The sequence below is a fragment of the Leptonychotes weddellii genome, chromosome 7, assembly GCF_054177405.1.
Source record: "Leptonychotes weddellii isolate Sample4059 chromosome 7, ASM5417740v2, whole genome shotgun sequence".
Lineage (NCBI taxonomy): Eukaryota > Metazoa > Chordata > Mammalia > Carnivora > Phocidae > Leptonychotes > Leptonychotes weddellii.
In genome coordinates this window covers 91,371,913-91,395,452 of record NC_138375.1, presented here as the reverse complement: position 1 = coordinate 91,395,452, position 23,540 = coordinate 91,371,913, and the positions used below count along the sequence as shown (strand labels likewise).

General features: G+C 41.3%; 1 protein-coding gene across 10 annotated transcripts in view; it reads left to right on the top strand.

Annotated features, from left to right (window-relative positions):
* ARHGEF28 (Rho guanine nucleotide exchange factor 28) overlaps positions 1 to 23,540 on the top strand; it is a 235,204-nt gene that overhangs the window by 94,973 nt on the left and 116,691 nt on the right. For 7 of the 10 annotated variants that reach the window (XM_081826744.1, XM_081826748.1, XM_081826750.1 and 4 more), the window contains exons 7-8: positions 4,167 to 4,219; positions 4,791 to 4,851. The exons of 1 other annotated variant lie outside the window; for it this stretch is intronic. In XM_081826744.1, the coding sequence (XP_081682870.1) occupies positions 4,167 to 4,219; positions 4,791 to 4,851 (114 nt within the window). Of the gene's footprint in view, positions 1 to 4,166; positions 4,220 to 4,790; positions 4,852 to 5,038; positions 5,391 to 21,758; positions 22,224 to 23,540 lie in introns of those variants that run through there. 2 more of the 10 variants (XM_081826751.1, XM_006736831.3) reach the window with 2 other exon arrangements.

Sequence of the window (23,540 nt, the reverse complement as noted above, 5' to 3'; positions counted from 1 at the left end):
AAGTATGTAAAAACAGATGTCAAAATCTTTTTGAAAGGATGTAGAGTGCAAATCTGAAAATTATATTGTAAATACATTTGGAGCTGCTTTAGGGTAGGAATTTCTTCTTTCACCTTGATGTCCTCTCCCTGGCTGATCCTGTGGCTCAACAATGCTTGTTCACTTGAATGGACTGTTGGGGCTCACAGACTAATGGGGCTTATGCTCATATTTTTATAGATAATTGCCTTATCCTTTCTCCCAATCCATATTTATACTGGGAAGTCCAAAAGGTAGTTTTTACTAGTATCCCCACTTTTAGGAAAAAATGGAGTAATTGAGATACTGAAACAAAAGGGCACAGTATTAAGATAGTCTGTGAGTTAAGAGTAGGAGAATTTCTCAAATTTGTTCCCTCTGCCATTTTAGTTCTCTGGGATTTGTGAATTGGACATACACACTAGGATAAAACACTGAAGTGATAAATTGAAGCAAAGTTGTTAGAAGGGAAACACCAGTGCATAAACTGGAAAGAAAAGGGTGGTTTTGGGGCTTAGCTAGAGGGGTGGGAGGAAGCAAAGGGAAAAGCATTCATCTGTCTGCTCAATCTGGCAGTTCAGAAGTTATGATAAACAGTGCTGGTATTCAAAGTGTTTCAATTAGTATTTCAAAAAAGTGAACAACTTTCCCTTCCCTGTCCTGACCTAGAGCTTGCCTAATGATCCAGTACATCTCGTCAGCTATTTTGGGCCACCAGATTGAGGTGGAGGAGAGAAGCATTTATTCAGTGCCTTTAATAGGACAGGCACTCGCTTGGCACTGGGGATTCAAGGGTTGGGCCAAAATCAATTTGGACCCAGCCTTCCCAGAACTCAGTCTGTTGAGAGAAAAGGATCCATTCAAAGACTCTGCACCACTCTACTTTGGGCCTTTGTGGGGGAGGCAGCGTGAGCTGAGAGCATGACCCTCGTTTTTCAGTTGTACTTGTGATGATGCCCTGCCAATCTAACCCAGTTGTGAACTTGATTGTGGACAGTTGAACCTGAACCAAGAATGAAGCAGCAGTAGTTGTCTGGCTGGCTCTGATCATGATTTTTTTTTTTTTTTTTTTTGCCTCCTTCCTGGGAGGAGTCAGATGACACAGCAAAGGGTAGTTAAAGGAGAATACTGATCGTCCTGTACTTTCAGTGTAAGCTTTTGCTTTGCCTAAGTGCAGCCTCTGTGGTCCCATTTTTCAAAAGGGGGCAATAAGACTTAACACAGAGTTGAGATCTATTAGGCTAATTTGTTTCTTAACAAAACACTGGTAATCATCTTAGAGCTGCCTAACCCTGTTGTTTGAAAACCCTGTTTGCTGGTACGGTGTCGCTGGTGAACATGAATATTAGAGATTATTTATTGTTCCATTATAGTTTGGCAATAAGAGAACATGTTTATTAAGTTTGGTAAATCGGATTTAGAGGGGATAATCCTTCTGCGTGGGCCGTGCAGGCAAGATTAATAGGCCTTTAAAAGTTACTGATATCATTATCTGCTGCAGGTTGCCATGGCAGTGTGTGGTTTGATCGCACTCTGCCATTGGTGTTACAGTGGAGTGAGTGTAAAAGGATCCTAGTCATTTAGCAGAAACTCTCCTGGAGCAATGTGATTAAACTCCGGTCGAATGAGTGCCAAATTCTTTAAAAGCTCTAGGATGTAGCTGTGTATTGTCCCAGATTAATTAAAGATAACGTTATTATTCTGAATCTATACACTGTCACAAATATTTTTAATAATGTTTCCATAAAGATTTTATAACTTTGGAAGCTATTTTTAAACTGATGAAGTACAAATTTTATAAACACTTGTCTCTTTTTTTTTTTTTTAAATTTTATTTATTTATTTGTGAGAGAGAATGAGATAGAGAGAGCATGAGAGGGGGGAGGGTCAGAGGGAGAAGCAGACTCCCCGCTGAGCAGGGAGCCCGATGTGGGACTCGATCCCAGGACTCCAGGATCATGACCTGAGCCGAAGGCAGTCGCTTAACCAACTGAGCCACCCAGGCGCCCAACACTTGTCTCTTTTAATAAAGTTTGTGGTAGTGGCATTAATTAGATTATACCCGAAACAAAAGAAAAATGCAGTAGATAATAAGGAAAACTGTAGGCTGACAGTGTGCAAACAGTAAAATTTTGAGAGTAGCAGGAAGCTGGAATCTGAACACACTTACCATGATGACCCAGCTTCTGTTACTGCAAGCTGGGTTTTCTCAGATGCTGTGGCCTTCTGCATTAGTACGATCTTGAACAAAATGCGTGCTATTCCTTTTCATCAACCACCCTAGGTACATAATTCTTTAGAAATGCAGAATCCTAAATTCAAGAGCATACGGTCTGAAACAGTTTTAAAGGAATATTTTATAATAACAAAATAAAAACGTGTGCGACTCTCTTGATATCTAGGCAGACGTGTCTATTGAAACTTGGGTTCTCGTTACCCTCCCTTTCTTCAGCAAATGGTGCTCTTTCCCCCACCTAGCCAACTTTTAGAGTCTGGGCTTGTGTGTTTCAAAACAAAATCCATCGTATTTTCTATAGGTGCTTCCCATCACTTTCTGCATCTGTGCACTGGGGCAGAAAGCTTTATGTTAGGGTTTTGAATTTGGGCACTTGAGCAGCCAGCTTTTGAAGGGCGAAGCCGGTTCACCTTGGCATTCCTAGGGCCGACCGTGTTGTTGTGCAGACGTTACTGTGCTGCCACCTGGAGGCCCTGTGTGGGGTGTGCATTTAAAGGTAGGTTGGGGGGTGCCAGAGAGCAAAAGCCGCCCAGGCTCGGTGTCCGCGTGTCCTTGATCCCTGTTGATGTCAGTTGACATGACCACGTAAAACTGAAGGTATTATCGTTTCATTTTAAACTATGGGGCTAAGAAGGATTATGGATTCAAGAGACTAAACTACTGTGGAGTATAAATATCTCATTAATTGTTAGTAAATGCAAAGTTTCTATTACGCATATTTTAAAAAGCCCATCAGGACAGTGAGGAAGTTGACTTCTCTGCTCTATCCTTGCCTTACTCTGATTTGTCAGGAAAGTACCTTATACTTTTTCTAAGCCAGAACATGAATGAACCTCCTAGCTTCCGTGCCTGGCAATAAGAGGAGCTTGAATAAATCCACCTGGAGGTGTGAAGCCTCCGGTGACTTCAGTTAATGGGCTGGCAAAGTGGAGCGGGGACTGTCTAGGTAAACTAGTGGGGTTTCCCCAGAATCGGCATCAGGCAGGGCAGCTGAGGGAGTCCAGAGGAGGCCTTGGGCCCACAATAGTGTATATTCCTAACATTGTTGCTAAAGTTTCTTAACTACCTGCCCTTGCTAGGAGTGTCCAGCGCTTATTTTCCCCAGGCCCAAGTCTGCTTTTGGTGGTTATATATTAACAATAGTGGCTCTTGTTTACGGGCAACTGAGTGGGAAGAGAACCAGTCAAGACCCAGAGGAAAATACCCCTTAAATGTTTAACTTAGAACATCCTGACCACTAATATTTCCAGGAAAGGTTTATTCAGAAAAAGGGTACCTGGCGTGCCTGGGGCCTGTCCATGCTCAGCCTGGCACCATCTGTGGTGGGAGCCCAAGGGTTGTGCTGGTGTTACGGACTTTCAAGGATGCCCAAGGAAAGGCAGAACCTCATCTGGAATGAATTACGCGCTTTTGAAACATGAAATCTGTGGTATTTAAGGAACTAGACATGTGGGATATCCTTAGGTAGGTACTAGTCATGTCCTTAGAATCTCGGCTATTTTGAAGAGCCTTCGTTCTGTGAGCAGCCTGCCTTCTGAATCAGGGGCATTTGTTGATTTAATGATGGTTTTTTTTTTCCTCAGGATTTCCTGCAAGAGGTCCTGGGCTTGTTTACTTCTTGGTCCACACAAATATTACCAGAGTGTGGCAGTTGGACCATCACATACTCTGTGGACAGTTGATTTTTAAGAAGCCTAATCTAGGCTAGCTCCACACAGACAGCTCCTGGGGCAATTCATTTATATTTGTTGCCTGCTTTTTGGGCTTGCTTGCTTGCTTGCTTGCTTGCTTGCTTTCTTTCTTCCTTCCTTCCTTCCTTCCTCCCTTCCCTTCCCTTCCCTTCCCTTTCTTTTTTTTTTTTTTAATGAAAGCTCCTATCAGCAGATCCTGATGAGGATCATTCCTTTTGCAGAGATTAAGAATTTGGTGACCAGCAGATCGTCACCTGAAAAGGAGGATGTAAAGGTAATGATTCTTTGCCCCTCTTTCTTTTTTGCACTTTTCCCCAGAGCTGAAGTAGAAGTGAAGATCTAGTGGTAATAACAAATTTATCCCCCCCCCAAAAAAACAAAAACAAACCTCCATGTGTACCCCATGTCACATTCAGAATAACTTGAAATTCAGTTGGCTTTATTGCATTTTCAGTCTCTACTCTTCATGACCAAAGCTGGCTGTCTTTCTGGGTTGCAGTTGTATATTCAAGACGATTATATACATTTTCCAAAACCAAGTTTTTCCTTAAAGATGGGTAGCTACAAATGTTTGCCAGCAATGTGACTGCAAGAGTACGCTCGGGAGACATCCTGGGAAGAAAGGACCTAGGGAGGGCTTCTGCGTGGGGCGGGTCCTTCCCTTTCTGTAGCTCCTGAATAACACTAAGTAAGTACAAGACTAGTTTTGTTGATGTGCGGCGAGACATGTAACATGTCTTCACTGATAGTTTCTGAGGTGGTTTTTTCTGAGTTGATAAAAATCAACAGAATTGGGGCACATGAGTAATTTTTGTCAAAACCCTGCCTGACCTTATCTTTTCCAGTGTGTGGAAAACCTGGTGGTTCAACCGAATGACCACGAAGACCGGGACAGTCTAGATTCGGGTATGTTCCAAAATAGCGCTTTCCCCTGTACTCCTAAGAGTATGCCAGTCCTGGGTATAGAGAGGACCAGAAGAAAATAAATTTTAAAATAAAACCTTCCTTCCTGGGAGCTTTGTCTAGTTTTCGAAACCGATGCAGATACGTTTTTGTTGCCGCAGCAGTTACAATACTTTGAGTTCAGGGGTTGAGGCTCCACTTATAATCCTTTGAAAAACACACCAAGACAAAGCAATGAAGGCTTTGCCTGAGCAGTTGAGCTCTGAGCCGGACTCTGGCTTGGGACTGGTCCTGTGTTAGTTACCTCGTAACTTCTCTGAGGTAGGCACCAGCTTCGGTTTCAGGTGAAGTGACTGAGGCCCCTGGCAGACAGCCTGTGGTGGGACTGAGACTCCTAACTCCATTCTGCCTGGCCCTGGAACCCCAGGCTTACCACCGTCCCATTTTGATGCCCAGTTGCGGGGCCCTTGGAGCTGAGCCGACGAGCCTGCGGAAGGACCAGACGTTGTCTGGGCACCAGGACATCCCATGGCACAGTGAAGGTAGTTTTTCCCCGGGACTGGACATGCTCATCTGCCTACAGATTCTAGTTCACATCTTCCTAGGGCATGTCCCCAGGTCTCCCTGGCCACTTGCTGGTTCTTGAGGGCTAATCTGGACCCTAGAGTTCCCCTTTGAGTTTGAGCCTGAGGAAGCTGTTGGAGGCTGGAGGACATACATAACCTGGGCCATCAGCTGATGTCTCCTGTGGCCCCTGGGCGGTCTGTGCAGACCTCTGGGGCTGAGTGGAAAGCCCCGGCGCAGAGCTAGGTGCTAGGTGTTGCCGGGAGGGGCGTGGTATTAGCGGTGGTAGAGGAGTGCTCAGGCTGATGTGAAAGGGGGGAAGACCGAGATGATGCCCAGGGTGAGTTTAGTAGTGAGGGGGGCCAGGCCTGGAGCTTCGCGGCACAGGGGTCTTGCTGGAGGCCGGTGGAGTGTTGTTGGCACATTTGGCAGGCACGGGCAGGACAGTGACAGCGGTGGGGGGCGAGTCATGAAGAATAAAGCAAGGTGAGGAGCAAGCACGACCGTCAGCGGCCGTTGGCTGTGCTGCCCGTAGCCTGGCTCCAAGCCAGTGGTGTCTGCCCAATCTCTTCGGACGAGGTACTACCACTGAAACTGGAACAGAAACTTAGACTCTGCCAAGCAATTCGCACACCTTGAATATTTCTGCTATATAAGGTAAGGGTAATGATGTACTTCCAGAAGAGGGGAAGAGGAAGGGGAAATGGAAGCAAACAGCTCAGTTTAAATGACTCTTGGAGGCCATTAAATCCAGGAGCATAGCTGCTGCTCGAGCATACAGGATGTCTCATCTACAAATTACATCATGCTTCCAGGAATGTTAGCTTTGAAGAATGTTTACCAAGACAAATTGCTGGGGGGGGTGGGGGGCACGGGGAATGTCGGCTGTTACAAGTATTACATAGGATGATTTTAATTTTCACTTTTAAAAACTCCATTCTCAAACCGGTACATTTGCTGGGTAAGAAGCCCCGTGGTAAGGAGAATATAGTAGCCTGATCTAATCGGTGTGTTTTGTCAGTAACATCATTGTGTCTGAGGAGGATCGTAATAAATGATTTGAGACAAACTCGTATGACTTTAATCCCCAGTGAGTTATGAAAAGGGCCACAAATGATTGTTCCTTGTGCTAACATTGGCTTTTTTCTTCATTTAAACTTTTAGGATTGAAAAAACTTACCTGACTCTATGCAAAGAAAATGGTAGTAGATTTTAAAAGAACCTTCTGGGACAGAAGGGGACAGGAAGCAGTGAGCAATAGTTGGATGATAAGCTGGAGTCTGGAAATTGAAACCGCTTTTCCACAAGGCCACTTCCAAACTGTTGTGTTATTTTATATGTGCTTACATTCTGCTCAGTCTCCAAGGACATACTGATAAATGCGGGATCGAGGTTTATTTCTTGGCTGACTTGTATTATTCAGAATGGTATGATGTTAGTTTAGCATGCTCTCGTAAACTACATCAGTGCTGTTACAGTAGAACGTGCTGTGACGATGGGCATGTTTTAGAGCTGTACTGTTCACCATGAATAGTAGCCACAGAGGTCTGTTGTGTGTGTGATGTATGACTGTGTGGCTGAGGAATTAACTTACAACTTTAGTTTTTATTGCTCCGGAAGGTCCCTCTGTATCGTTGACCATCAGAGCATCAAGAATCCTACTGGCCATTGGTTCATACACTGCCAAGGACTGTTGATTGCAGGGATGATGTCTTGGGTGGGTAATAGCTGGTAAGCTCATCCAAGCCGGGGCCTCTGAACCACCTCAGCGAGTAGTAAGGGGATGTTCAGGAGTGATGGCTCTGTTCTCTGTGGATGCTATAAGAGCCTCCAAGGGGAGAATGTCAGCTGAAGGGCTGGGATCCCATACTGGTGCTATCAGAGTGCAGACCGGAACTTCTCAGCGTGTGTTTCCTTTACATTGTAGGCATGTAGAATGGTGAGAGAGGGCAGAGCATTCAGAGGAAATGAATGTAGAGAACATAGATGAGATGGGTCAGTAGAGAAATTAAGAAGGCAGAAAGAGTCTGTCTGGCTCAAGTCTGCAGGACTCAATAGGATTAAGAAATAGAAGCTCAATAGTGGGCCCCAGCAAATGCTGTGCCAAGGAGAAGGGAAGTGAACATCAAGCACGAGCAAGGGGACAGCTGTGAGAATTTCGAGGGATGGTGAGCTTCAGCTGCCTTCTTGGAATCCCACCTGCAAATGAAGATGCATAAACCATCATTGCACTAGCCAAATTACGAATGGCTTGATACGTTGCTGTCTTGTGAACTCTACTTTTAAAGGGTTGAATTTGAAAAAAATAGAACTGTGCCTCATTAGAAATGAAGATTTGCAGTTAAAAGTTAAGTTTGTCCTTGAGGACTGCGAATCAAGAGTGCCAATGTGGCAGGTGAATTGCAGAAGCTCCTGGAAGGTGACACTCCTGCTCTCTTAGCAAGTGATACTCCAGAGTGTGAGTGAAGTTGTGTATGTCAGACCAGATTTAGTGACATTCAGACTGATGTTGATTTTCCTGCAGTAATTTATCAGCCATGTCCTGCATTGGACTAAAGATGGCTTGAGAGTTACCTACCTACAGCTGTACATTGTAGGACTATTTGGATAGAAAAAATGAAGGATTGGTGAGATAGAGTGGTTAAAACAAGAACCATGTGAGCATGTTTTAACTTTCCTCAAGGGACAAGATAGGAGGGAGGTAGAGACATTAGGGGATGTGGTGATGGAATTGGTTGACATCATGGTTCTGTGCTTGAGAAGTCACAGTACCTTGAAGCTCTGGGCAGGAAGGAAGGCTGCATTTACTACTCCAGGTCTGGCTGGCAGAGAGTGGGCCAGAGAAGATTTCATATAGAATATCATGTCAAAATAAGACTTTTGGGAAAAATAATATTTTTATTTTTAAAATTTTTTAATTTTAACTTTTTTTAAAGATTTTATTTATTTGACAGAGAGAGACACAGCAAGAGAGGGAACACAAGCAGGGGGAGTGGGAGAGGGAGAAGCAGGCTGCCTGCTGAGCAGGGAGTCCAACAAGGGGCTCGATCCCAGGACCCTGGGACCATGACCTAAGCCAAAGGCAGACGCTCAATACCTGAGCCACCCAGGTGCCCCAAAAATAATATATATTTTTTAAAGATTTTATTTATTTATTTGACAGAGAGAGAGACAGCGAGAGAGGGAACACAAGCAGGGGGAGTGGAAGTGGGGGAAGCAGGCTCCCCGCCGAGCAGGGAGCCCGATGCGGGGCTCGATCCCAGGACCCTGGGATCATGACCTGAGCCGAAGGCAGACGCTTAACGACTGAGCCACCCAGCCGCCCCCCAAAAATAATATTTTTAAATTGTGGAAGCAATAAATGCTCACAGCAGAAAAATTGGGAATTTTAGAACCTGTTGGAAAAGAGAGAAACAACCCTATATTTTGCCCACCCAAAGCAGCTGCTATTAAACTTAGCTGTATTCCTACCAGTATTTTTACGTGCATCTATTTTTAACATAGTTGTGATCATGTAAACAATAGAATTTTGTGCCCTGTTTTATTCATTTAACATTATATGCCATAAGTAAGTTCTGTGTTAGTAGGTAGTTTAAAATGATTCTGTACATTTTTCTACAAAAAATAGGGGTTACTTTTCTAAGAAGAAGGGGAAAATGTCTAGATTTTGCCAGTCAGTATTTATCAGTGAGAGGAAAAGTTCTTCTTTTTATAATATGTATTGTTTGATTTTATAGAGGGACCTGATTTTCAGTATATGCTGAGGTTCGAATCCCAATTATTCTTTAGTACTTTGGGTCACTTCATTGCTATTACTGTTGGTTGCCTATATGTAACATGAGAAAAAGAAAACCTTTTAATCTTTTAGTTAGTAGGTTAGAAGCTTCCTGCCCAGAGCTTCAAGGTACTGGGACTTCTCAAGCACAGAACCATGATGTCAACCAATTGGGGCCTGGGAGGTGTGGGTACCAAGGCTCTGAGAGATAAACCAAAGCTGGTGTGGAAAGAAACCTGACCTGATACCCAAAAAAATTGATCCAGACCAGTCATGAGGAGAAGGAAGCAGAAATAGACAGAAATGTTCAGTAGGAAGCAGAGTGTTTCAGATTGCTTAACCTAGACAGCACAGACTTTCAGGACTACAGAAAAGACCCAGAAGGAGAAACAAAGGTGCTACATAGGAAGCTTAGGAAAAAATATTTTCAGTAAATGGAAGCTGGAAGGAAATCATTGGAAGATCCAGAGGATCAGCCCCTCTAGAGCAGAATGTTAGGTGTAGTACAAACTTGTTTTTTGGGATCCCCATTTGTGGGTCTATCTGGGAGAGGTCCAAGCCCATGGATTTCAGTGGTAAGGTGCGTGGAGACTGTGTAGTGAATCCTGCTGGTTTGGCATAAAGCACCAAATAAGTAGGGCTAACCGGGTTAGTCTTTGTTCTCTTTTTTTTTTTTTTTTTAAAGATTTTATTTATTTATCTGAGAGAGAGAATGGGAGACAGCATGAGAGGGGGAGGATCAGAGGGAGAAGCAGACTCCCCGCTGAGCAGGGAGCCCGATGCGGGACTCGATCCCGGGTCTCCAGGATCATGACCTGAGCCGAAGGCAGTCGCTTAACCAACTGAGCCACCCAGGCGCCCTAGTCTTTGTTCTCTTATATTAACTAAAAGTTTAGAAATAAATTAATGCCGCTAAGTTATACAACCATATAAAACAGCACTTTTAAGTTGTTTGTGGGAACAGTTTTGAGATGATTCCAAACAGCAGGGAATCTTAATTAAGATCTAGGACCCATGGGATGCCTGGGTGGCTCAGTCAGTTAAGCATCTGCCTTCAGCTCAGGTCATGGTCCTGGGGTCCTGGGTCGATTCCTGCATCAGGCTCCTTCCTGAGCAAGGAGCCTGCTTCTCCCTCTGCCTGCCTCTCCCCCTGCTTGTGCTCTCTCTCTCTCTCTGACAAATAAATAAATAAAAATTAAAAAAAAAAAAATCTGGGACCCATGTCTGTAGAAGTGGGCCCTCTGTTGGCTGTTATTTGATAACATATGTGTATCTATGTTGAGATCTCAAGAATGTTAAACATGAAGGAATATTTAAAAAGTGTCAGGGAGAAGGAAACTTAGCAGAGCTCTCAACCTTCTGAAAAAGAAGTTTTGAAGTCTGATTTTTGGCAGATCTTTCTCTATGCCCCAGGCTACAGAATCTTCTGTGGATTCCTTTGTGTTGGGGGGGGGCCAGTTTTTATTTTTACCACAAGCCAAAGCTTATCAGTGATTGGATTTTGAAATAAAGGAGCTGGGGCTAGGAATGGAGAAATAACCTAAGACCACTGGGAATGCAAAGTTATTTGTAAAAATGGACTCGTATTCCTTCTGTTGTGTTCAATGAAATTTTCTTACTACACTTGTTGAGGTTTTAAACGTTGTTTTTGGTAGAAGAAATTACTGACTTACTGGAATTCTGCTGAATATTACAAGCTCTGTTTGGGTCCTTTACTATAAGTGTTCTGCCTGTTCTATTTGTGGCTTCATTGTTTGGGCATATTTTCCTTGTGGAATGTGAATAAAGCATTTTTCTTTAAATTAGACAATTAGAATATATATTGGCAGAATTCTATCCCATGAATTAAAGAATTGTGGGACTTTTAGGTTAATATATACTATAAACTAGAGCACATGAAGAAACTAAAGCCTTACTGGAGGTGTGTAGTATCATATTGCTTTTCTTCTGATGAAAAAACACACATACAAACACTGTGTTAAACTGGAATTCCCAAATCTACTGTCTGATGAAACCATGAGTCTTATGCTTTGCCTATTATTAGCTCACAAATGTAAAAAATGCAAAATAAAAGTGAGTTAAGGTTAAGAATTGCATAGGCACTCAGTCTGTGGTTCTAAACTCAGCCTGCACATTGGGATTACCCTTGGAGCTTTAACAATACTGAAACCTGTGTCCATTCCCAGAGAAATCTGATTTAACTGGTCTGGAGTGAAGCCCACACTTAGAGTTCTTAAAGTTCCCCAGGTGATTCTCAGTGTGGCCCAAGGTTGAGAACCATGACGTACTTCCTTGAGGGAGCTCTGCCTTGCTGAAATCACCCCTTCCTGGGGTTTCCATCTTTTTAGAGTTGTGGAAATGTGGTTCTACTTGTATTGCAATAGATGGCAAAAGCAATGGAATGGAAGCCAATTTGTATTGGGTTTGCAGACTTTGAATGAGTATCATTATCAATATCCTCATAGATAGTGGGAAATGTAAAAACTTCGGAAAAAAACTACTGAGAGAAAATCCAGTGATTGTCACTTGCTTTTTTTTTTTTTTTAAGATTTTATTTATTTATTTGACAGAGACAGAGACAGCGAGAGAGGGAACACAAGCAGGGGGAGTGGGAGAGGGAGAAGCAGGCTTCCTGCCGAGCAGGGAGCCCGATGCGGGGCTCGATCCCAGGACCCTGGGATCATGACCTGAGCCGAAGGCAGACGCTTAACGACTGAGCCACCCAGGCGCCCCTGTCACTTGCTTTCAGAGTCATTTAATGACATAAATGTACCTGTACATTTCCAGGTACACAGATGGAGAGGAAGCGAATTGGGTTTACACTAATATCATAAGGGCTTTACAAGGAGGCCTGATATTTGTATCCATGGTACAAGCCAAACTGCCTTTTGCTTTCATTCAACAAACCAACTTAATTTCTGAAATGGTAACTGAGGGAGGGGAAAAAGGGCAGTTTTTTCTCTGAATTTTAAATTTTCTTTTTTTTTTTTTTTCATTTTATTTTTTCATCATGATAAGTGTACTCTTTAATCCCCATCCCCTATTTCACCCATTCCTCCACCAACCTCCCCTCTGGTAACCAACAGTTCTCTATAGTTAAGAGTCTGTTTCTTGGTTTCTCTCTTTCTCTTTTTTCCTTCGGTTGTTTGTTTTGTTTTTTGCTTGTTTGTTTTGTTCCTTAGATTCCACATATGAGTGAAATTATATGGTATTTGTCTTTCTCTGACTTATTTTGTTTAGCATTATACTCTAGCTCCATCCTTGTTGTTGCAAATGGCAAAATTTCATTCTTTTTTATGGCTGGATAATATTCCATTGTATATACATACCACATCTTCTTGATCCGTTCATCAATCGATAGACATTTGGGCTGCTTCCATACTTTGGCTGTGTAGATAATGCTACTATAAACATCAGGGTGCGTGTATCCCTTTGAATTAGGGTTTTTGTATTTTGGGGTTAAATACCAGTGTGATTGCTCAGTTGTAGTGTAGTTTGATTTTTAATTTTTTGAGGAACAGGCATACTTTTCCAGAGCAGCTGCACCAGGTTGCATTTCCACCAGCAGTGAACAAGGGTTCCTTTTTCTCCACAACCTTGCAAACATTTGTTGTTTCTTGTGTTTTTGATTTTAGCCATTCTGACGGGTGTGAGGTCATAACTCACTGTGGTTTTGATTTGCATTTTCCTGATGATGAGTGATATTGACCATCTTTTCATGTGTCTGTTGGTCATATGTCTTCTTTGGAGAAATGTCTGTTCATGTCTTGTGCTCATTTTTTAATTGGGTTATTTGTTTTTTGGGTATTGAGTTGTATCCATTCTTTATATTTTTTAGGTTAACTAACTATTGGATATGTCATTTGCAAATATCTTCTCTAATTCCATAAGTTGCCTTTTAGTTTTGTTGAGGTTTCCTTCACTGTGCAGAAATTTTTTGTTTTGATGTAGTCCCAGTAGTTTGCTTTTATTTCCCTTGCCTCAGGAGACGTATCTAGAAAAATATTGCCTGGCTGATGTCAGAGAGATTACTGCCTGTGCTCTTTTCAGGATTTTTGTGGCTTCAGGTCTCATAGTTAGGTCTTTAACCCACTTTGAGTTTATTTTTGTGTATGGTTAAAGAAAGTGGTCCAGTTTCATTCTTTGCATGTGGCTGTCCAGTTTTCCCAACACTGTTTTTTAAAGAGACCATCATTTCCTCATTACATATGAATTCTAAATTTTCATTCTCCAAAATAAGATCCTCAACTCCAAATAAACATAGCTTAGCGAATGAGTAAATCACACAGGCTCCATCCCTAAAGATTCTATTTTGATGTTTAAGTCAAATGATTAGATTATAAAATTCAAACAAAAATAAAATATTAAGGAAACTACTAATTTATAAAACATGAAACAAATGAAAAATAGGAAATATGTTCTGGAAATAATATTTAAAATTTTTACATGGAAAGTTAAAATTCAAGCCACAGATTTCTTCCCCTTTTCTTGTGCTGAAATCCTTGAGTATACCAGTGTGTCCAGAAATTTAATAAAGGAATTGCTCTCACAGAGGAATCCCTTGGCTCTGGGCTTCATTGCAGTGTATAGTGCGCTTATGTGAGTTTAGGCTTGTTCTTTTTTGAGTACCAGTGGTTAATCCCTTGGAAGGGACTTCAGGGCGGTTAACGCTTGTATTCCCTGGCATGAAAGCTTACAATTTATTTGGACAAGTTGGTTTAACTTTTAGAGTGGCTAATTGAGAAGACATTGTTATGAAATATGGCCCCTTACTTCAGGCATGAGCAAGAAAGCCAATAGAATTTATTCTTCATAGTGTGAGATTCTGTAGAAGGATGTGTATGAGCTAAAGTATAGAGAAGTGGTACCATTGCAAATTGAACAGGAGATCTAGTAGTAAATGTGGTTCTTTATAATAATTAAAATAACAAAAAAATCACAGAGTAAAGTTGAAGTTATCCAGAACTTAAGTGGAAGACTTTGAGTAAGCTAGCTGGGTTTCATCCATGCTCTTGAGATTTGTCTGCCAATAAGATTTCTGTGATCTAACCGGGTAGACGCACCTACCCTCAGGTGCACATGGGAGCCTCTCACTGTGGTTGCCTCTTGGGAACCTATTAACTCCAAAGAGACACTATTTGTTTATGAAAAATTAAAATTAGTTTCAGCATATCATCTTTTAATGTCTACTTAGCTTTGTCAGAGCTACGCAGTTACTTCACATAATACTTTAGGCAAAAGAAAGTGTACTTTTATGCATGACTTGAATTCTGCATATATGATTAAGTGATGCAGTCTTTTAGCATGAATTCCGCAAACATCCATCGAGTGAACATAGATTCTGTACTTTTTGCCTCATCCTTCAAAATTTTTTTAAATTTTATTTTTAGAACAGATTTCAGATTTGTAGAAAAATTATAAAGATAGTTATGGAGAGTTCCCACATGTCCCTCTTCCCCTATTAACAAATACTATGGTGCATTTGTTCAAATGAGTTAACCAATATTGATACATTATTATTGACTGAAGTCCATACTTTATTTAGATTTCCTTCGATTTATCTAATTTCCATTTTGTGTCCCAGGATCCTCTCCAGGATACCATATTATATTTAGTTATCATGTTTCCTTAGGCTCCTCTTGGCAGTGAGAATTTCTCAGACTTTGCGTGTTTTTAATTATCTTGACAGTTTTAGGACTACTGGTCAGATATTTTGTAGAATGTCCCTCAATAGGTATTTTTCTGATGTTTTTCCCGTCATTATGTTGAGGTTATGAGTTTTGGGAGGAAGACCACAGAGGTGAAATGCCATTTTCATCACATCAATGGTATATGCTATCAACATTACTTAAAACTGTTAATGATGACCTTGATTATGTGGCAGAGTAGGGTTTGTCAGGTTTCTTCACTGTGAAGTTACTCTTCCTCACTACTCTTTGCATACTCTTTGGAAAGATGTGCAGCCCGTACTTCAGGGGTGGGGTGTCCTCTGTATACTTCCTTGTGGGCAAATAAATAACTGGGAATTCTTCTACATGGGAGACTTATACTTGCCCATCTATTTATTTAATCATTTATGTCAGTATGCATTCATGGGTATTTGACACTGCATCATAATTTAGTACTGCTTTATTTGTTGAGAAGTGGTCTAGCTTTCACAATGGGGGATTCTTCTAGTTGGCTTCCTTGTCAATTCTACACATTCCCCTCATTGTGGGATTTTTTTGCTGTTTTTTTTTTTTTTTTTTAGAGGGGTGAAAGTTTTCTTTATGATACTATAATGGTGGATACATGGCACTGCATTTGTCAAAACTCAGGGAACTTTATGGCACAGAAGTAAACTTCAATGTGTGCAAATAAAAAAAATGAAGTTGGAGGATCCTTTGATGGAAGCAGAATGTGACAAAACAATTTAACTACTAAAAATGTATGAGATTCCTTACTGTAAGAGATGAGAAGTTTTCAGACCTCAGTAACTTTGGAAATGAGTAGAGTCTATAAGAATAAAGGCAAAATAAACTGTACATAAGCACTGTCCTCTAGGTGTAAAGTTGTTTCTCACAGGGAAACAGGTTATCAGTTTTTATACCACTGTAACAGTGCGCTGGAAATGAACAATTAAGCAAATGGATTATAGGCATTATTGTTATGTTGGAGTGGTTGGGAGTTGGTAGATAACCAGGGGAGGAGGCTAGAATGATCTGTGTGCTGATGAATTAGAGTTGGCCACATTAGTATGCATGCATGATTAGTTAACATAGATATGCATGGTTGCATGTAGAAATGTTTATAGATAAATGTATATAAATAGGTCAGGGCACACTTGGAGATATTTCCTTACTCTGTTGAGTGGGACTAGAAGTAACAATACTCTAGTAGCATATTCAAGATCAGCCACCCTTTATTTAGCTTCAGAACTGTGGAATTGATAGATTTGAGTTTACATTAAGACTAAGTTTTTTGCTCATTTTATATCTCCTAGTTCACTTATATGCATGTGAATGACCATATACAAGCCCATAGAACAGTAAGTTGAACTTTGAATGTTCAAATTGATTAAAAAAAAAAGTAAGTTTGTAAATAAGTTTGTGGCATGTAAGAGACGTTTTTGGAAAGGTTTGGGAAAATGGGAATTGGAGCATTAGCAGAAAAAACCTAAAAGGTAGATGTTGCTCTCCCTAATTGCCGTGGCTCTTCCTGCCAAGAGGAATCTCTTTCTCCCGAGGCTATGACAAGACATGTGACTGTCCCTCCACCCTTGCTCTTTTCACCTTCCTGGCTCATCTCCTTTCTTCTCCCACTTCTAGGACCCTTCACATTCAGTATTCAAAGCTGCCTCTCTCCGACAGAGTCAAAATTTCTCCTACTTCATTGTTCAGAAACATCGAGCCAGTTTGTTCTACTTCTTTTCTTTGAGGTTATGCCAAGGATTTCAAGGTTTAAAACAGAGATCCAGGAAGAGTCTTTTTATTTTTTTTTCTTAAGAGTATCATCTGAATAGAAACTGATACTTGTAGCTATTGTAACTGCTGGTGGAAACCTTGACAATGTAATTCTTGAATATGTTGCTTTGTTTGGAAATCTACTTTCCTGTCCTTAGTGTTTTGGATATTTTCTTCTTACACTACACGTGGATATGTCATAATACAAGTAATATCTTGATGGACGTTTAGGCTATATCCAGTTTTTCCCCTAAGGTAGTAGGGGGATATAAAAACCTCTGAAAGTGCATACAGGCTTTTTATTCAAATAAATCAAGGTAATAAAGGTAGATAAAAAACAAAAAGTATTCTTACGTTTAAAGTAAGGTGCCATTAGGAAATGGTGGCACCCTAAAAGTCCAGTGCATGACAACAGTGGCTGTCCCGTGTTCCCGAGTTATGTCTGTTTTATGTGAGATCAATTTCGTGGGCTCTGTTTCCAAAAGAGAATGGGGAAGCCGGGAGAAAATTAATCATTCAAACCTTGGGATGACTGTACTCACGACTCCATGGCTCTGAGTGAGTGTGACAGCGGAGATGTGAAGGTGCTGTTCCCACTGTGCTTCTCAGAATGAGCGCATCTTTAGCACATGGATATGAGCTATGCTTTGAAAAATCCTTATTTTCCGTATAGCATGGTCTCTCAGAGCCAAGCATTTCGCTTGGTGCATAACCGAAGTCACAATGTTCTCCAACAAAGAAGAACTGCTTGTATTGAACTCCAGGAGATGACATGGGGCCTCCTAAGGGATTTTGAGGAAGTTTCTGACCATCTCTGAGTTTCACCTAAGGCTACATTATGTTGCCACTGTGCGGGCTGAAGTGAGCCAGGATAGGCTTGTCCTGGTGTTTAGGGGTCTTGTCTCCTCTTGCCTGTGTTTTTTAGTGACTTTTTCCAAGAATGGTGTCTAGCAGTGTTAAAATCCGTGGACTCTGGTTTTTAAACAATAGAACAGAGAAAACAAATCCTCCTCCTCTTTCAGTCTTAGTATGATTGTCTTGGAACTTCTTTGCACATTTGCATGTCTCAGTTCAGAAAATCAAGCCATTACTCCTGAGGTAAAGCTAGGGTTACTTCAGTGTCTATAATGTACAAGAGAATACAATGAAAGGGAAACTTTGTCTTTATTTAATAGTTAAGCTAAAACTTAATGAAAACTTACATTAAAAACTAATGATGTCTTAAAAAAACTAATGATGTATTGTATGGTGACTAACATAACATAATAAAATTAAATTAAAAAAAAGAAAACTTACATTAAGTTCTTTATCTTTATGACCTCATTTGATCCTTATAACTCTTTGTAGTATGGATGTTATGACCCCATTTATATGAGACAACTGAGGATCAGAAAGTATGAGTGACACTAAGTAATTGAGTGACAGAACCACTCTCCAAGCGCAGATATATATGACTCCAAAACCCCACAATTTTCCTTTTTACCTTATGGCTCCTTAAAAATATGAGTATGATACAGTTCTTGCACTCAAGGCATTTTGGGTCTCACTGGAGGATAAGAAAACTGTATAAATACTGTAATTCAAATCAAAATATAAATACCCTTCTAAGAAAGATTAATTTCACCAAGGTTGAAAAGTGGGTGATGTGTTGTCATGACATGAGGAGAATCAAGGGCAGCTTCCCTTCCACATGGGTCTTCCCCACAGCTGAAGCTTCAAGGCAACAGCGTCTGCCCTGGACGATTGTAGCCTTAAGGAGGTAATTTTCTTTTCTTTTTTTTTTTTTAAAGATTTTATTTATTTGACAGAGAAAGACACAGTGAGAGAGGGAACACAAGCAGGGGGAGTGGGAGAGGGAAAAACAGGCTTCCTGCTGAGCAGGGAGCCTGACGCGGAGCTCAAGCCCAGGACCCTGGGATCATGACCTAAGCCGAAGGCAGACGCTTAATGACTGAGCCACCCAGGCGCCCCTGGAGGTAATTTTCTAAGGATTCTCTAATTAAAGGAGGCACAGTAAGGCTGATGAAATCATTCACAGTCTTGCATTGCAATAGTTGTAGAATATCCTGATGAGAAAGTGGCCTTGGGAATATGTCCTTGAATTCTGCCGACTGCAGTTGGAATCAGCCAGGGAAAGCAAAGAAATTAATCCATTGAATATGAATGAGATGTAAATAACATCTTGAATTAATTTAAATGCAATCATACTGGTATAATGGGGGAAAAAAGTGAATTACTCTAGAAAACAAGGAAGATAAATGACCCACATTTGGGGAAAGTCTTTGGTGAGCAATAAAATGAGCTGTCCTAAAAATGGAGGTGTGCAAACAATATTTTCTACTTCACTTTATGTGTTAACTGAATGCTATATAGCTGTCAGTGGCAATCATTTCACTTTTAAAATATGTCAGTAAATAAAGCAAATAAGAATAGAAAATCTTGTTGAGCTTCTCACATGTATTTTTTCGGTAGTTCTTTTTTGTTGTCAGAATAATTTTCATGTCAATAATCAATTGATAGATAACTGGTCAATAAGCCCTGTGATTTGGGGAGAACTAGATAAAGATGAATCTACTTGGCACCCCAACTACCAGAAATGTGTTTTACAAAGATTTTTTTCACATTTCTCTTGGGATTGTCCTGACTTCTCATGTATCACTCATGGTCAGGAGACAAATAGCTCTAGTAGTTTGTTTACCTGGGATTTATCCTGGTTAAATGGCTCTAAAACTTAAACATACACGAAAAATGAGAAAGATAATACTATCTCCTGATCCGACACTTAAATTTTAATTTGATGACTGTCTAAACAGGTGGAGGTTCCCTTTCTTTAGTCTACAGACCTCTCTGAGGCAGCCGAGGGTCCATGGATCTATGTACACCCGAAGTATTTCCTGGAGCCTTGGAGGACAGTAGGCTTTGTTGACTCACAAGTCCTCTTCTATTTTTTCAAATACAGTTACTATTGTGATGAATAAAATGCAAATATATTTTTAAACACTTGACACATAGCTGCAGGAACTCTTGCAAAGCTACATATTTTCTGTAGCATAGGGAATATAGTCAGTGGTACTGTAATAACATTGTATGGTGACAGATGGTAGCTCTACTGAGCATAACATGCAGAGTTGTTGAATCACTCTGTACACCCGAACCTAATATAATAACATTGTGTATCACCTATACTTGAGTTAAAAAAATTTTTTTGAAATACATATTTTCAATCAGGATGTTAAATAACATTTACAGATGACATGTAAAGCTTTTCCATCCATAGGTTAAGAGTAGTAGGTGTAAATCGTTCATTCATTAATCACATGCCTACAGTGTCCCTGGCACTTTCTTAAGCTGTAAAACTGATAATGAATGGAAACACTCATCTTCAAGACTTTATTTTCTTATGAAAGATCCATGTGCACTTAAACTCTCTTACCTGATGTAAGGATTGAGAATAATTTATTCTTAAAATTGCATCTAATTAAGAAAAATATGTAATTATTTTTCAAATAAAAGGCCACAAAGTAGAACATATACTAATGTTTATTTTGACTTAGTTGTAGTGCTTACAATGGTCTCCTAGTTGCATTTTGTTATTTGTATGTTATATTTATGTAGCAAACCATATAAAAACATAGGAGTGATTCATGTAATTCTAATTTTGATTTGCATTTGTAATTAAGTGGTTTCTCCCCTTGCTCCAGTTCTATCGGACCTCTCATCCACTCCCCATCCAATCAGACAGGGTTAGTTATTAGGGAGCAGGTTACGCATCTCTTTTCTGACACAGCATGGCATGATAAAGCCAACAGTTTGGGAAATACTTGGAGTAAAGATGAATTTTTTTTTTAAAGATTTATTTATTTGAGGGGCACCTGGATGGCTCAGTCAGTTAAGCATCTACCTTTGGCTCAGGTCAGGATCCCAGGGTCCTGGGATGGAGCCCCGTGTCAGGCTCTCTGCTCAGCGGGAGCCTGCTTCTCCCTCTGCCTGCCACTCCCCCTGCTTGTGCTCTCTTTCTCTGTCAAATATATAAATAAAATCTTTAAAAAATATTTTATTTATTTGAGAGAGAGAGAGTGAGCGAGCAAGAGTGGGAGGAGGGGCAGATGGAGAGGGAGAAGCAGACTCCCCACTGAGCAGAGAGCCGGAAGGTCCCAGGACCCGGAGATCACAGCCTGAGCCGAAGACAGTCGCTTAACCGACTGAGCCTCCCAGGCGCCCCTGGAGTAAAGAGGAATGTTAATTAAGACACATTGCTGTGCTTCAGATCTGCAGAGTCATATAGACCTTCATATTGTTTCCACAGTCTTCGTTTATTTGGGTGTCCGATGACCTCACAAAAGAAAACACACCGTTTCCTGCTATCGATAGTACTAAGTAAATGCTTAGAAGAGACTCCCCTCTGAGACTTGGGGTGTGCTTTCTTCTGCCCCAGATCTTGGCTGCTGTGCTTGAGCTTCTATGGGGCACGTGTATCTTTGTGCCCGTGGAGAGAAAGGAAGTAATAGTGTCCCCGGTCAGGGGGAGGTGGTCATGGGCTTCTACTGAATGCTAATTACCAGAGGGCTGTTCACGGAGACTGGGGACCAAGTAAGGATTCTTGGTTTGTGGTAACTTAGTCACTAGCTCTGTTGAGAGGGACTGCAGGTTTAGAGCCAAGCTCTGAGGGTGCCCAAATCCTTATGATTGGAAGCCAAACTTGGTGACAGTTGAAGCAAAATGCCCCAATTGTGCCGAACAGGAGTAGATGACTTTTCATGTATTTAATAAGCACAATTATCTCTAACACTTAAAGCTTCCAACTACTTTAGCTTTAAAAGGATGGCGAGACTAGATTGTTAAAGGAATTATAAGAGCTGTTTTGACCCTAGAATCCGAAAAGCTGCCGATACTGTCAGTGGTATAAAAATGGATTGCTCTGGAAAACTCCCTGCCCTGCGTATGCTGGCTTTTACTTGCCAGTGTCTTGAGCTTTCTGGCTATCCACGCTTGGAAACCTCAGCCTTGATGTCACTGTGCAGGGTGGCTTTTCTGAGAGTGATCCTCTAGTTCCAGAACAAAATATGTACCTGCATTTGGAGGCTTTTCTTGAACCCCAGGCAGCTCTCTTTGAGTTCACAGTTACCTTCCTTCTTCATTTCCATTTCCAGCCACGAGAAGAGGGGAGTTAATGATTCATAAGCTCTCAGTGACCTTTTGAATAACTGGACTGTGATCTACCAGTGCAACTCTCAGCTGCCTCTCTCTCTCTCTCTCTCTCTCCTCTTTTCACTTCCCTAGTTTGGCTTTAATATTTACAGCCTCCTTCTCCGTCTACATGCCTGGACGCCTGAAGGAAGCAAAACATTTATGGCCTCTCCCTCCCCGTGTGCGGGAGCTTTTCACCCAGCCCCATTCCTTCCTTTGACATCACCCGGGGAGACTCGGGAGACTTGCCTCCTGGCTGGGGACGCCCGAGTTCTTCCTGAGTCTCTCATGTTGAATCTGTTGATTGAAGCAAAACAAAAAGATGGATTCTGACTCGGACTCCCCTTTTAACTACTCATGGCCTTCCTTCCCCAAAATGAAGATTCGACGGAGGGCATCCAAGCAAGGTAGATCCTGGAATCTTTTATTTTATTTCCCTCCAAGCCAAGCCAAGGAGCTTTGTCTTCTTACCTTTCTTTTCCTTGTTGCTTTGCCAGACTGTTTTCTGATGAAGTGCAAGTTTACACATGTTTATATAAAACTCTCACTCTAAAAATTCTTTCCAGAGAGGCTTCAGACAAGTAGGTTTACTTGTTCTTTGGTTCCTTTCACTTTGACTCTGCCTTTGTTCTATATTGTACATGTGCAGTTTTCTTTAAAAAACAAAGCGGGGGGGGAGTTCAGTACAAGGGAAATGTTGCAGATTCACTTGATCAGAGTTACCTTGGAGTTACCTTGACAATAGAGAGTCCTGTTGACTTAAAGAACTATGTACATATTCGATAACCTGTCTCTGCTACTTTTGTGTTTTCAAGCAGGTGTTTTTTTTTTTAATTCTTTACCGAAGAATAATGTTCCATTTTAGACTATTGATTTTATAGTTGCTCCAAGGAAGGGATTTTAAGAAAGTAATTTAAACAAGAAAGCCTGTGTATCTCCAGGGGATCTAGTTATATATTAAAAAGTTTATTAGTAATTACCAAGTAGGCAGGACACTTTACTGCCCAAAGAAAAAGTCATTTATTTGTAGCATGATTTTTTTTTTTTTAAAGATTTTATTTATTCATTTGAGAGAGAATGAGAGACAGAGAGCATGAGAGGGAGGAGGGTCAGAGGGAGAAGCAGACTCCCCTCCTGAGCAGGGAGCCTGATGTGGGACTCGATCCAGGGACTCCAGGATCATGACCTGAGCCGAAGGCAGTCGCTTAACCAACTGAGCCACCCAGGCGCCCTATTTGTAGCATGATTAATAATGCAGTGTGTTATGCCACTCATTCCCCCTTGCAAGTCATTCTTGACATCCAGGGAAATCAAGGGACAAGTTGGTATTAGGGTACAGGGGAGGTGTCCTCGGTCTCCACCGCCCCCTCCTCAGCTGGCCTCAGCAGGTGGCCATTGTTGCCTTCTGAAGTTTACCAAAACAAGAAAGTTGGTGACCCATCTGTCCCTTATCATGTGTGGGGAGTATGTGGTTATGTTTTTAATTCAAGGAGAAAGGAACCTTTTCATGAACTTCAAGGCAGAAGTTGGTCGCAGACAGCTGGGAATTGACTGCGTTCCCTGTTTGCATTTGTCACTAGACGATGATGGCCAGTTGTGAAGAGTGGGTTTGGTCACGCTGCACTGTTGGCTAGACAGAGTCCCAGAACTGTAGGCCTTAGGGATGACCTGATCCACCTACCTCATTTTACAGATGAGTGTGATGGGTCGGAAGAGGTGAAGTG